Source organism: Oncorhynchus gorbuscha, linkage group LG06 (genome assembly GCF_021184085.1).
Source record: "Oncorhynchus gorbuscha isolate QuinsamMale2020 ecotype Even-year linkage group LG06, OgorEven_v1.0, whole genome shotgun sequence".
In the NCBI taxonomy this organism is placed as follows: domain Eukaryota; kingdom Metazoa; phylum Chordata; class Actinopteri; order Salmoniformes; family Salmonidae; genus Oncorhynchus; species Oncorhynchus gorbuscha.
The window spans coordinates 84,741,542-84,756,177 of record NC_060178.1 but is presented as its reverse complement, the minus strand read 5'-3'; the positions used below and the strand labels follow the sequence as shown (position 1 = coordinate 84,756,177).

The window sequence follows — 14,636 nt, the reverse complement described above, 5'->3', positions numbered from 1 at the left end:
TTTCTTTGTTTTTCTTCTAACTTATTCTGTTCATGAAAATAAAAATGTGGTTTTGGTCTTAATTTAAGGTTAGGGTTATGCTTAGCAGTGTGTTTAAGGTTATTGTTAGGTTTAAAATGGCATTTTAAGAAGATAAATTGTAGAAATCGGCGGGGTTTATAACGTTCTGTTTGTGGTAACTAGTGACGACCCTGAACTGGAACTGTTGTCTGCGCATGCGTAAATGCTGCTTTGACGAAATTTAGACTATCCGGTTAAGTGAAAGAAAATGTTCTATTTAGTTAGCAGCTTTTTGACTTGTAACTTCAAACGTGTCATTCCAGACATCAATGCTGTAGTTTAACAGCGGAATGAAGCATATTCTCTCAGCGAAACAATCAGAAAGTAGTGGGTACAATATTACCCAGCATTCCCTTCGCCCGTGTATATGGAAACGGTATTTGATCATTTGCTGAAATTTCACCAAAAACACACAAAGCTACATTAAATTCCATACTGGACCATATTAATGTGCACGGACTCAACATGCAATATTTTGTATTGTAGGTTTACCCAATGTGCGTTAAGTATTTTTGTCTACATAAAGAAACTTCTTGATGAGTAACTATAGAGCCATAGTGTTGCTGAAATTGCTACCCTATCCCTACTGTCGGTCTTGGTTGGCACCGAGTTTCTAATCTCAGTCTATTTTCATCTATGAAAGTTACAGTTGTGCCATACATTTACGAACCGACAAGCTGACTGCGCTCTGAATTTACCAACGGCCCAGAGCACAATTACAGCTTCAATGACTCTTGATTGGTCAACGTCACACACTCTGTGGTCCCGCATTCGATGGCAGAGACGAAGTACGACAGAAAACACCATTTCTAGTAGTTACCATAGCCACAAAGTCAATTTTGACAATATCGTAAAAAATCACGAAAACAAAAATGAGCTTTTTGGTCTTAATTTAGTGTTATGCATAAGGTTAGCAGTGTGGCTATGGTTAGGCTTAAGGTTAGTGTTAGGTTTAAAATAACATTTTGAGAAGATAGATTGTAGAAATAGGCGGGGTGTACGACATTGTGACTGTTGTAACTAGTAACGACCAGGAACGGCGATTTTGGTTTGTTTACATAAAACGGACCTAAACCTAGAGCACAAGGGCCACAAAGGAACAAAATAGACATGTCTTAATGTATTTCATACGTAAGTAGCTAAAACGTTTATATTTTATTTAATTGTAGAGCTATTTTTGTGTTAGCATTCTTTCCTTTCTAGCATCACTCCTCCTTGTGCGCTCAGTTAGCTCACTACGATACGCGTTAACGTTAGCTACATAAAAACCGACCTGAATTGATTTTAAATTGCGATATTTGTATCTATCCACTACATAATATTTCGTCTTATATCTAACATTCCCACGCCATGCATTCCACTTGTCTGGTATTGCTAGCTAATCTTCGCTATCTAACATAAACTGTAGTTAGTCGGTAACGTTAGTTAGCTAGGTAGCTAGCAAATGTAGCTAGCTAGCTAACGTGTACAACAGGGTTATTTATTGATCCATGGCCACAGCTCTGTTGGCGTTTTTCCTCATGTTGCATGTTGTATAAATAATTGAACTCCGTTATACGAAGGTTGTAGAATAATATGCCGATTCCACACCAGCGGGAGCGGAAAATATTTTTGGTATGTCATTGTTCTGGCAATTCTCAAACTTAATTGTTCATGCTTTTTACATTTGTATCACAAACCATTTTTGAGAAAATCATTATGAAAGTGTTTCTTTTTAGACCTATATGCCTCCTGTAAGACCCTATAATCGGTGAACAATAACGCTCAGTTGCGGTCAGTGCCATTTAAGATGAGGGAGGACGATGTTTTTTCATGAGCATTACCTTATTTTTATTAAAGCATATTGGATGACTGTCATTCATATTCTATTCACCCTGTTCAATGTAACAGCGATAGGTTTAGACTACTACATGATACTAACATTTTCCCTATACCTATCATGATGTTGCTACAACCTAGCCTATGAATGAAAATTGACAACGTAGGCGCACACAGGTCTAGAGACAAATTTGAAGTGACAGACCTTGACATATGGACTGATGGTGACATTCAGTACCATCTTGCACACTCTTGCCTGCATCAAGCTGATATAGGTTGTAATCATTAGTCCAACAGTTGCAAACGATTGGACAAATTCAGGCATTTTTTTTATCCCTGTTTTGTTCCGTTTGCATCCGTTTAAGAAACATTTTTCAATAGAATCAGCGGAATGAATATCAATTCAAATTGTATTAGTCACATGTGCCGAATACAACAGGTCTGTAGATCTTACAGTGAAATGTTTACTTACGAGCCCCTAACCAACAATGCAGTTTAAAATAATAAGAAAGAAAAGTATCAAGTAATTAAAGAGCAGCAGTAATCGCAAGCAGTGATCACCTGTAAACACTGTTCACTTTCATAGCAGCCACGTTCTGTTCTTTTTATCTATGCACTCTCCTCCTTTCACCTCTTCGCTTGTGGATGCACAACATCAGCTGTATGTGACCAGGCGAAAAAACCTTTCCAAGCCAAACCGCTACACACAGCCTCCATTGTTCTCACAATATTTGCTAAAGTAACGTCATAGTCAGCATAGCTAACAGAACTACTAACAAGTTAGTAAACCCTCTACAATCATGCAGTTACATTAGTGTACAGTCAGTAAGCAGTTACACCGGCGGGCCCCGGTGGCAATAAATTGGTCAAACCAAAAGCTTACCTTGACTTGAAAGAGTTTCAGTGTTGTGTTGGATAGTCATAGGCAGCGAGCTAACATAGCATCCCTCTATTTGAGCAGGCTAAACTAGCTGTGAAACTAAAAGTGAAAAAAATAGCTGTTCTTCATTTTGGAAGAAATTAATTTAACTGTTCGACTATTGTCTCTCTCTCTCTCTAAGTCAACTACTCACCTCATTTTATGCAGTGCTAGCTGTAGCTTATGTGTTCAGTACTAAATTTATTATCTGATTCTTTGATTGGGTGGACAACGTGTCAGTCCATGCTGCAAGAGCTCTGATAGGTTGGAGGACGTCCTCCAGAAGTTGTCATAATTACTGTGTAAGTCTATGGAAGGGGGTGAGAACAATGAGCCTCCTAGGTTTTGTATTGAAGTCAATGTACCCAGAGGAAGACGGAAGATAGCTGTCTTCCAGCTATACCATGGTGCTACCCTACAGATGCTGTGGAGGCTAATGTAGACCTTTGCAAAATGAGGATGGTCCTCCCCTTCCTCTGAGGTGCCTCCACTGATAACGTTACATGATACAGACAGCATTTTGGTGTCATTACATTATAGCTACTCCTGTACAGTGTGCTCTAAAATGTGACGATCGACTCGATTCGGTCTTATGTAGCAACATTTGAAATTGTGTTTTTATGTAGGATAAAAGTAGATTGAGGAACAATGGGAAAGTAATTCTGCTTTAAAAGTTGATATAATTTTTTAACACCGCATTTGAGAAAATGGCCCATGAATGTTTTGTTACACCTACTGGAGAACTCTTCCTTGTCTACACCCATTCAGCATCGTTCACACCTTCTTAAGCCTTACTTGCTGACCAGACCGGACACATCGCGTGCGCGAGCATCGCAAAATAAATGTAGAAATCCCTGTTATTCAATTATTGCACCCTCACTGCTTGTGTGCACCAACGAGCCTCTGCGATGCCAGGAGCTAAAATAGAGCTCCTTTCTATTTCTGACGCAGATTGCGCTGAAAGTCCTGCCTCTTCCATCTCCTCATTTGTTTATAGAAGCAGATACCCATGTGACATCTCCTCATTGGTTATATCCACGTGGGTGATTGAAAGATAAAAATGTTTTACCGGTTGTCGTGGTAAAAGTGTAGATGCCAATCACTATATAAGTTCAAAGATGAAAAAGCCTGGAAGGAGGAGAATTGACTAGAAATGATTCGGTTGGCCATTTTATGTGTGGATTAATTGTCGGAGTAGAAGACCTTGTGCATTTCAGGTAAAATAACAACTCAATGTTTATATCCCAGGACCTATTAGCTAGCAAGTGCAAGCTAGCTAAATAGGACAAATTAGCTAGCAAGTGCAAGCTAACAAGCTAAATTGCCATACATGTTTAATGCTTTTCAACCTGTCCCCAAATTAATGTAATTGGTTCAGAGTTTGTTTTAATTTTTTGATCTGCATGTCGTGATCGTGTTTGGTGTAGTGGGACAAAATACATTTATGAACGATGGCGCACACGCACAGACAGTTTGTGTTCCGTGTTAGCCCCACTTATCTCTTTAAATCAAATCAAATGTTATTTGTCACACATGGTTAGCAGATGCTAATGCAAGTGTAGCGAAATGCTCGTGCTTCAAGTTCCGACAATGCAGTAATAACTAGAGGTTGACCGATTTATGAATTTTCGATACCGATTATTGGAGGACCAAAACGGCCGATACCGATTTAAATCTGCCGATTTTAAAAATTAAAATACATTTTTATTTGTAATAATAACAATTACAACAATACTGAATTAACACTTTCACTTAATATAATACAGCAATCAAATCTATTTAGCGTCAAGTAGATAATGAAACATGTTCAATTCGGTTTAAATAAAGCAAAAACAAAGTGTTGGAAAAGAACGTAAAAGTGCAATATTTGCTATGTAAGAAAGCTAACGTTTCAGTTCCTTGCTCAGAACATGAGAACATATTAAAGCTGGTGGTTCCTTTGAACATGAGTCTTCAATATTCCCAGGTAAGAAGTTTTAGGTTGTAGATATTATAGGACTATTTCCCTCTATATCATTTGTATTTCATTAACCTTTGACTATTGGATGTTCTTATAGGCACTTTAGTATTGCCAGTGTAACAGTATAGCTTCCGTCCCTCTCCTCGCTCCTCCCTGGGCTCGAACCAGCAATACAATGACAACAGCCACCACATCGAAGCGTTACCCATGCAGAGCAAGGGAAACAACCACCGCAAGGCTCCGAGCGAGTGAAGTTGGCGCGCGCTCACTAGCCAGCCATTTCACTTCGGTCACACCAGCCTCATCTCCGGAGTTGATAGGTTTGAAGTCATAAACAGCGCAATGCTTGATGCACAAGGAAGAGCTGCTGGCAAAACGCACGAAAGTGCTGTTTGAATTCATGTTTACGTGCCTGCTTCTGCCTACCACTGCTCAGTCAGATACTTAGATACTTGTATGCTCAGTCAGATTATATGCAACACAGGACACGCTATATAATATCTAGTAATATCATCAACCATGTGTAGTTAACTAGTGATTATGATTGATTGTTTTTTATAAGATACGTTTAATGCTAGCTAGCAACTTACCCTGGCTTACTGCAGTTGCGTAACAGGCACTCCTTGTGGAGTGCAACGAGAGAGAGGCAGGTCGTTATTGCGTTGGACTAGTTAACTGTAAGGTTGCAAGATTGGATCCCCCGAGCTGACATGGTGACAATCTGTCTTTCTGCCCCTGAACGAGGCAGTTAACCCACTGTTCCTAGGCCGTCATTGAAAATAAGAATGTGTTCTTAACTGACTTGCCTAGTTAAATAAAGATTAAATAAAGGTGTAAAAAAAATACAGATTTCCGATTGTTATGAAAACTTGAAATCGGCCCTAATTAATCGGTCGAACCAACGAGTAATCTAACCTAACAATTCCACAACTACTACCTTATACACACACAAGTATAAAGGGATAAAGAATATGTACATAAAGATACATGAATGAGTTATGGTACAGAACGGCATAGGCAAGATGCAGTAGATGGTATAGAGTACAGTATACATATGAGATGAGTAATGTAGGATATATAAACATATACAAGTGGCATTGTTTTAAGTGGCTAGTGATAAATTTACCTTTATTTAACTAGGCAAGTCAGTTAAGAATAAATTCTTATTTTCAATAACGGCCTAGGAACAGTGGGTTAACTACCTGTTCAGGGGCAGAACGACAGATTTGTACCTTGTCAGCTCGGGATTTGAACTTGCAACCTTCCGGTTACTAGCCCAACGCTCTAACCACTACGCTACCGCACCATAAAGATGGCAAGATGCAGCAGTTTAATTGAGTACAGTATATACATATGAGATGATTAATGTATGGTATGTAAACATTTATATTAAGTGGCATTGTTTAAAGTGGCTAGTCATACATTTTGACATCAATTTCCATTATTAAAGTCGCTGGAGTTGAGTCAGTATGTTGACAGCAGCCACTCAATGTTAGTGGTGGCTGTTTAACAGTCTGATGGCCTTGAGATAGAAGCTGTTTTTCAGTCTCTCGGTCCCTGCTTTGATGCACCTGTACTGAGCTCGCCTTCTGGATGATAGCGGGGTGAACAGGCAGTGGCTCGCTCGGGTGGTTGTTGTCCTTGATGATCTTTATGGCCTTCCTGTGACATTGGGTGGTGTAGGTGTCCTGGAGGGCAGGTAGTTTGCCCCCGATTATGCGTTGTGCGGACCTCACTACCATCTGGAGAGCCTTACGGTTGTGGACGGAGCAGTTGCCTTACCAGGCGGTGAAGTTTGTGAGTGCTTTTGGTGACAAGCTGAATTTCTTCAGCCTCCTGAGGTTGAAGACGCGCTGCTGCGCCTTTTTTCACAACGCTGTCTGTGTGGGTGGACCATTTCAGTTTGTCCGTGATGGATACACCGAGGAACTTAACTTACTACCCTCTCCACTACTGTCCCGTCGATGTGGATAGGGGGGGTGTTCCCTCTGCTGTTTCCTGAAGTCCACAATCATCTCCTTTGTTTTAATGACGTTGAGTGTGAGGTTATTTTCCTGACACCACACTCCGAGGGCCCTCACCTCCTCCCTGTAGGCTCTCTCGTCGTTGTTGGTAATCAAGCCTACCACTGTAGTGTCGTCCGCAAACGTGACCATTGCGGGTGTATCGAAATGCTTGTGTTCCTAGCTCCAACAGTGCCATAGTATCTAACAATTCACAACAATACACACATCTAAAAGTTAAAGAATGGAATTAAGAAATATCTCAATATTATTATGGGCAATGTCAGATGAACATGTCTAAACAAAAGGCTGCACTTCACCAGATGATTACATGACCCATCAAGTTAGAAAGGTGTGACTAGGGGTGATTACGGCCATCTATCGTATTTCATTAACACGTGTACATGTCTAGACAATAGTTACCCATCCACTTAGCTAGATGTGGCTCGGGTTGGTTTTAGCATTTCCTTCATGACCCATTAATTTAGACAAGTGTGTTGGGAAAGCGTAATCAAATAATTAAACATTTTAAATCTGGACACTTTCTCCTCTTGATATTGTTACTATGTAAGTAACCATTTCACTTTACCATTTACACCTTCTGTATCCTCTGTATATGACAAACTTAGATTTTATTTGATATAGTGTGTGTTAAACAGGCAGTAATGTGAAGAACAACATGACCTGCACCAAAGTCAGGTTAGAATATACTTCAAGGACTAGATAGTGTATTTTGACCTGGAGTTTTTCCTTATTGTAGGCAACAATTTTTACCACTTTTAATCTTGAAATCTTTGTTTACTTAACTATTCACTCTGTTTAGCACATGGCCTCACATATGAATCCTTAATTAATACATTTGAATCCAAATACATTTCCGGCGCCGACAGAGATGGCCGCCTCGCTTCGTGTTTTTTTTTTTTTGTGTTATTTCTTACATTGGTACCCCAGATAATCTAGGTTTCATTACATACAGTCGGGAGGAACTAATGAATATAAGAGCAATGTCAACTCACCATCATTACGAAAAGGAATATGACTTTCCCGAAGCGGATCCTGTGTTTTGCCTTCCACCCAGGACAATGGATCGGATCCCAGCCAAGGGGCAAACAAAGCGTTCTTCTGGTCAGGCTCCGGAGATGGACACATCGCACACCACTCCCTAGCATACTACTCACCAATGTCCAGTCTCTTGACAACAAGGTTGATGAAATCCGAGCAAGGGTAGCATTCCAGAGAGACATCAGAGACTAACGTTCTTTGCTTCACGGAAACATGGCTCACTCGAGAGACGCTAACAGAGTCGGTGCAGCCAGCTGGTTTCTTCACGCATCGCGCTGACAGAAACAAGCATATTTCTGGTAAGAAGAGGGGCGGGGGCGTATGCCTTATGATTAACGAGACGTGGCGTGATCATAACAACATACAGGTACTCAAGTCCTTCTGTTCACCTGACTTAGAATTCCTCACAATCAAATGTCGACCGCATTACCTACCAAGAGAATTCTCTTCAATTATAAACACAGCCGTATATAACCCCCCCCCCCCAAACAGACCCATCGATGGCCCTGAACTAACTTTATTTGACTCTATGTAAACTGGAAACCACATATCCTGAGGCTGCATTCATTGTAGCTGGGGAGTTTAACAAGGCTAATCTGAAAACAAGACTCCCTAAATTCTATCAGCATATCGATTGTGCTACCAGGGCTGGTAAAACCCTGGATCATTGTTATTCTAACTTCTGTGATGCATATAAGGCCCTCCCCCGCCCTCCTTTCGGAAAAGATGACCACGATTTTGTTACTTCCAGCCTAGAGACAGAAACTAAAACAAGAAGCTCCCGCGCTCGGGTCTGTTTAATGCTAGTCCGACCAATCTGATTCCACGCTTCAAGACTGCTTCAATCACATGGATTGGGATATGTTCCGCATTGCGTCCAACAACAACATTTAGGAATACGCTGATTTGGTGAGCGAGTTCATTAGAGAGTGCATCGGCGATGCTATACCCACAGCAACGATTAAAACATTCCCAAACCAGAAACTGTGGATTGAGGGCAGCATTCGCACGAAACTGAAAGCGCGAACTACTGCTTTTAACCAGGGCAAGGTGACCGGAAACATGACCGAATACATACAGTGTAACTATTCCCTCCGCAAGGCAATCAAACAAGCTAAGTGTCATAGAGACAAGTAGAGTCGCAATTCAATGGCTCACACGAGGTGTGTGGCAGGGTCCACAGTCAAACAGGGATTACAAAAAGAAATCCAGCCCCGTCGCGGACTAGGATGTCTTGCTCCCAGACAGACTAAGTAACTTTTTCGCTCGCTTTGAGGACAATAAGTGCCACTGACAAGGCCCGCTACCAAAACCTGCGGGCTCTCCTTCACTGCAGCCGACGTGAGTAAAACATTTAAACGCCTTGCAAGGCTGCAGGCCCAGACAGCATCCCCAGCTGCGTCCTCAGAGCATGCGCAGACCAGCTGGCTGGTGTGTTTACGGACATATTCAATCAATCCTTATCCCAGTCTGCTGTTCCCACATGCTTCAAGAGGGCCACCATTGTTCCTGTTCCCAAGAAAGCTAAGGTAACTTGACCTTAACGACTACCTCCCCGTAGCACTCACTTCCGTCATCATGAAGTGCTTTGAGAGATTAGTCAAGGACCATATCACCTCCACCCTAGACCCACTCCAATTTGCTTACCGCTCCAATCAAATGTATTTATATACCCCTTTGTACATCAGCTGATATCTCAAAGTGCTGTACAGAAACCCAGCCTAAAACCCCAAACTGCAAGCAATGCAGGTGTAGAAGCACGGTGGCTAGGAAAAACTCCCTAGAAAGGCCAAAACCTGGAAGAAACCTAGAGAGGAACCAGGCTATGTGGGGTGGCCAGTAGTCTTCTGTCTGTGCCGGGTGGAGATTATAACAGAACATGGTCAAGATGTTCAAATGTTCATAAATGACCAGCATGGTCAAATAATAATAATCACAGGCAGAACAGTTGAAACTGGAGCAGCAGCACGGCCAGGTGGACTGGGGACAGCAAGGAGTCATCATGTCAGGTAGTCCTGAGGCATGGTCCTAGGGAGAGAGAAAGGCATGGTCCTCCGAGAGAGAGAAAGAAAGAGGGAAAGAGAGAATTAGAGAGAGCATACTTAAATTCACACAGGACACCGGATAGGACAGGAGAAGGACTCCAGATATAACAAACTGACCCTAGCCCCCCGACAAATAAACTACTCCATCATTGTTACGAATCCCTTTTGGCCCGACAGTCTAGGGGGGATGGTAATGAGACCCGTAACATAACTCATGCAAATTATTATTGTGACAAAGTAAAAGTGTGAACGAAATAACCACGACAACAGAAATCTACCATCAAACTCTAGGTTTATTTATAAACACACGGTAATGGGGGGAGCAGGAAAAGGGGCTGAGCTGGACCCAAGGAAAGAAACAATAAATATACAAAAACACACCCCTAAGCTAGACTAGCCTACTTTAACAACAACTAACTAACTAACCAAAAATACAGTGGGTCCGCCCAGTTCTAACTAGTGTATTTAACAAAGTTCACCTACGGGTAGTGTATGCCCATGGGCGACTTGTCTTGGTTTCCCCTTTTCCCACCAGCAATCAAACACAAACACCATAACCAAAAACAATACTCACAGGTGAGTAACCGGAAGTTTGCAAGTTCAACCCCCCGAGCTGACAAGGTACAAATCTGTCGTTCTGCCCCCGAACAAGGCAGTTAACCCATTGTTCCTAGGCCGTCATTGAAAATATGAATTTGTTTCTAACTGACTTGCCTAGTTAAATAAAGGTAAAAAAGAGGGTAGTAAGTTCCTCGGCGTACACATCACGGACAAACTGAATTGGTCCACCCACACAGACAGCGTTGTGAAGAAGGCGCAGCAGCGCCATAAGTCCACCATAATTTGCAAATAAATCCATTAAAAATCCTAAAATGTGATTTTCTGGATTTTTTTCTTCTAATTTTGTCTGCCAAAGTTGAAGTGTGTACCTATGATGAAAATTGCAGGCCTCATCTTTTTAAGTGGGAGAACTTGCACAATTGGTGGCTGACTAAACTTTTTTGCCCCACTATAAATTGACACCAAGATGATATCTGTGTCTTGTAAGGTTCACAGATCATAGGGTCTTGCAGGAGGCATGTATGGGTCTATATATGGCCTAAAATGGCTAATTTAATCATGATTTTCTACAAAATGATTTGTGATACAAATGTAAAAAACATGTTAAACATCCTTCCTCCCAATGAAGTTTCAATGTGAGAATTTCAAGAACAATCTGAGATGACAAAAATATTTTCAGCTGCCGTGGAATCGCCCAATTAGCCTTGCTTGCTTAAATTATTGACCCATGCGTTAATAATTTAGCCAGCCAGCTAGCTAGCTACTTCCCTTGATCCCTTCCATCATCAAATTAATGCCAAGAATGTATCAATCTAGTAGTTAGTGAGCCATCTAAAAAACGTTGCTCAAAACAAGGATGCTTTTTATATCTTGTTTTGCAGCTATTGCGCCCAGCTGTGGAGAACGTCCTCATTCATGCCCCAGACAGTTGAAGCATGCTGGTAGTAACGTTAGTATGCAGCCCAACATAATCAGAAGAGATGCCGGAGTCTGGCATCAAACGAAAAGCCTGCTTTACAAGAATCTTCTCATCAAATGGAGGACTAAACAACAGAGTCTGCAGGTGGGTTACTTGCTGCACCTCGTCCTTTGTCTGCCTGATTTGAATCACTTTGGGGCAGTTTCACGGACACAGATAAAGCCTATTATGTTTTGCATCTGAGAAAAGTAGCTAGCTGTATAGTTAACTATATAACTCATCTGTATCTAACCCATGCTGCCAATCATCATTTCCTTCTGCCAGGAGAATGGTAGTACAAAAGTCTCATTCAATTCTATGATAATATTCACACCACACTTTAGGCTGCCCACTTTAGGACTATAAGGCTTAGTTAGGTAATACTACTGCAGCCTGCTGAAGGCTGATTTGTATGTGGTGTTTATAGCCTACGTACGCCACTCAATCAGGTTCATACTACTCCCTTAGGGCTAGGAGTGCACTGACACAGTCAATCACATGTACCTTCCTTTCTCTTGTTTTACCTCCCTCCAGAGCATTTTGGCTCTAGCATTTTATTGTGCCACCCGCCTGCAAGCTTTAACTTCTCTGGGATATGTGGGACGCTAGCCTCGCCAACAGCCAGTGAAATTGCAGGGCGCCAAATTCAAAACAACAGAAACCCATAATTAAAATTCCTCAAACATACAAGTATTTTACATCATTTTAAAGATCAACTTCTTGTAAATCCAGCCACAGTGTCCGATTTCAAATAGGCTTTACGGCGAAAGCACACCAAACGATCACCAAGTCACAGAGAACCATAAAGCCATTTTCCAGCCAAGGAGAGCCCTCACAAAAGTCAGAAATAGCCATTTTAAATTAATAACTAACCTTTGATCTTCATCAGGTGGCACTCACAAGACTTCATGTTACACAAATTTCTGTTTTGTTCGATAAAGTTAATCTTTATGTCCAAAAACCTCTTTTGAAATTGGTGTTTTATGATCAGAAATGCATTGTCTCAAACAAACATCTGGTGAAAGTGCAGAGAGCCACATCAAATGACAGAAATACTCATAATAAACATTGATAAAAGATACAAGTCTTATGTATGGAAATATAGATAAACCTCTCCTTAATGCAACCGCTGTGTCAGATTTCAAAAAGGCTTTACGGCGAAAGCACACCTTGCGATTATGTTAGGTCAGCACCTAGCCACAGAAAAACATACAGCCATTTTCCAAAGATGGAGAGGTGTCACAAAAGTCAGAAATATAATTGTAAATATTCACTTACCTAAGATGATCTTCATCAGAATGCACTCCCATGAATCCCAGTTCCACAATAAATGTTTGTTTTGTTCGATAAAGTCCATAATTTATGTCCAAATACATCATTTTTGTTTGCGCGTTTAGTTCACAAATCCAAACTCACGAGGCGCGGGCAAGTCCAGGCGAAAGTTCCGTCAAATGTCCAAAATGTTATATTGCAGTTCGTAGAAACATGTCAAACGATGTATATAATCAATCTGTAGGATGTTTTTATCATATCTTCAATCATGTTTCAACCGAACAATTCCTTTGTCTTTAGAAATGCAATGGAACGCAGCTAACTCTCATGGGCGAGCACGAGATTGAGCTCATGGGACTCTGCCAGACACCTGGTTGAAACAGCTCTCATTCAGCCCCCCTTCACAGTAGAAGCCTCAAACAAGGTTCTAAAGACTGTTGACATCTAGTGGAAGCCTTAGGAAGTGCAATATGACCCCATAGACACTGTATATTCGATAGGCAATGACTTGAAAAACTACAAACCTCAGATTTCCCACTTCCTTCTCAGGTTTTTGCCTGCCATATGAGTTCTGTTATACTCACAGACATCATTCAAACAGTTTTAGAAACTTCAGAGTGTTTTCTATCCAAATCTACTAATTATACGCATATTCTAGCTTTTGGGCCTGAGTAGCAGGCAGTTTTCTCTGGGCACCTTATTATCCAAGCTACTCAATACTGCCCCCCAGTCCCAAAGAAGTTAAACTTGTTGTGACTAGTGATGCACCAATATGACATTTTTGGCCGATACCGATATCCAATATTTTTCTTGCCCCCCAAAAAACGATACAGATAACCAATATTTAATATTTTAGTGGCCTTTTAAGCATTCTTGTACAGTTTATAGTTCACATATGGACGCAGCGGTCTAAGGCACTGCATCTCAGTGCAAGAGGCGTCACTACAGTCTGGTTCGAATCCAGGCTGTATCACATCCAGCTGTGATTTGGAGTCCCATAGGGCGGCGTACAATTGGCCCAGTGTCGTCCAGGTTTGGCCGGGGTAGGCCGTCATTGTAAATAATAATTTGTTCTTAAAACTGACATGCCTAGTTAGATAAAGGTTACACACACCACATTGACCAAAAAGTTATTTTCTTGGCATTTACTCATTACCAGTAAAACATCAAAACCTAGTTCTTTCACTTACTTGCTGTGCTGTTTCGTTGTTAATTTGATCAGTCGTTTCATTCTAAACCAGGATTTCTATAGAACGGCGTTTGCGTCTTTGTGTGTCAAAAATATATACAATTTAACGTGTCAAATAAGCTTGTTGACTGATCAGGATCTGAATATGACTGCTCGTCACATAATAATTTAACGCATTTACATATTTTTTACATAGTTATTACACATGGATTACACTCAATCATATTTCATATGTCACAACGATTCATTGATACGTATGCTAAGATGCTGGTAAAGTCTCATGCACCTACAGTGCTCGTCATTTAAAAAAGCTAGCTAGATCATGGATGCAAACAATGTTCTTCCCCAAAAACATAGCAAAACGACATCTGTTTCAGTAGCTGTAGTTAGCAAGCTAACTATATAGCTAGCTGTCATTGTCTAAAATAACCAGTTCTTTGATTAATGGTGGTCGGACCCATGTATGTGAAGCTAGCCACAATAAGGTTTAGCCACAATCGTAGACTTTGGTTAGCCTTTAAAATAAAAGTATGGCATAATTCTACTATTTGTATTCAATTGCATCACTGTCAATTACTTTATTTTGAAGTCAAACACAAATTCCACTATTGTGCCTAATCCTTATTGTGGCTAGCTTCATAACCCGGTCCGGTCGAGCGCCACATGAAGCTAGCTGGCTGCTTATAACGTTAGCTTTGGCCAACAGGGTTAAGTAACTGGCTAGCTATTTATTTTCATGAACTGAAGTTCAATTTCAATAGGTGAACAACAAGTGGCAACATAGCTAAT

At 40.9% G+C, this 14,636-nt stretch overlaps 1 protein-coding gene across 2 annotated transcripts in view; it reads left to right on the top strand.

Moving 5' to 3' along the window:
• Positions 1 to 874: 874 nt before the first annotated feature.
• abca5 (ATP-binding cassette, sub-family A (ABC1), member 5) overlaps positions 875 to 14,636 on the top strand; it is a 105,819-nt gene continuing 92,057 nt past the window's right edge. Inside the window, exons 1-2 of one of the 2 annotated variants that reach the window (XM_046354374.1) lie at positions 875 to 1,191; positions 11,310 to 11,491. In XM_046354374.1, the coding sequence (XP_046210330.1) occupies positions 1,179 to 1,191; positions 11,310 to 11,491 (195 nt within the window). In that variant the 5' untranslated portion in view covers positions 875 to 1,178. The remainder of the gene's footprint in view (positions 1,192 to 11,309; positions 11,492 to 14,636) is intronic. The other variant, XM_046354375.1, reaches the window with a different exon arrangement.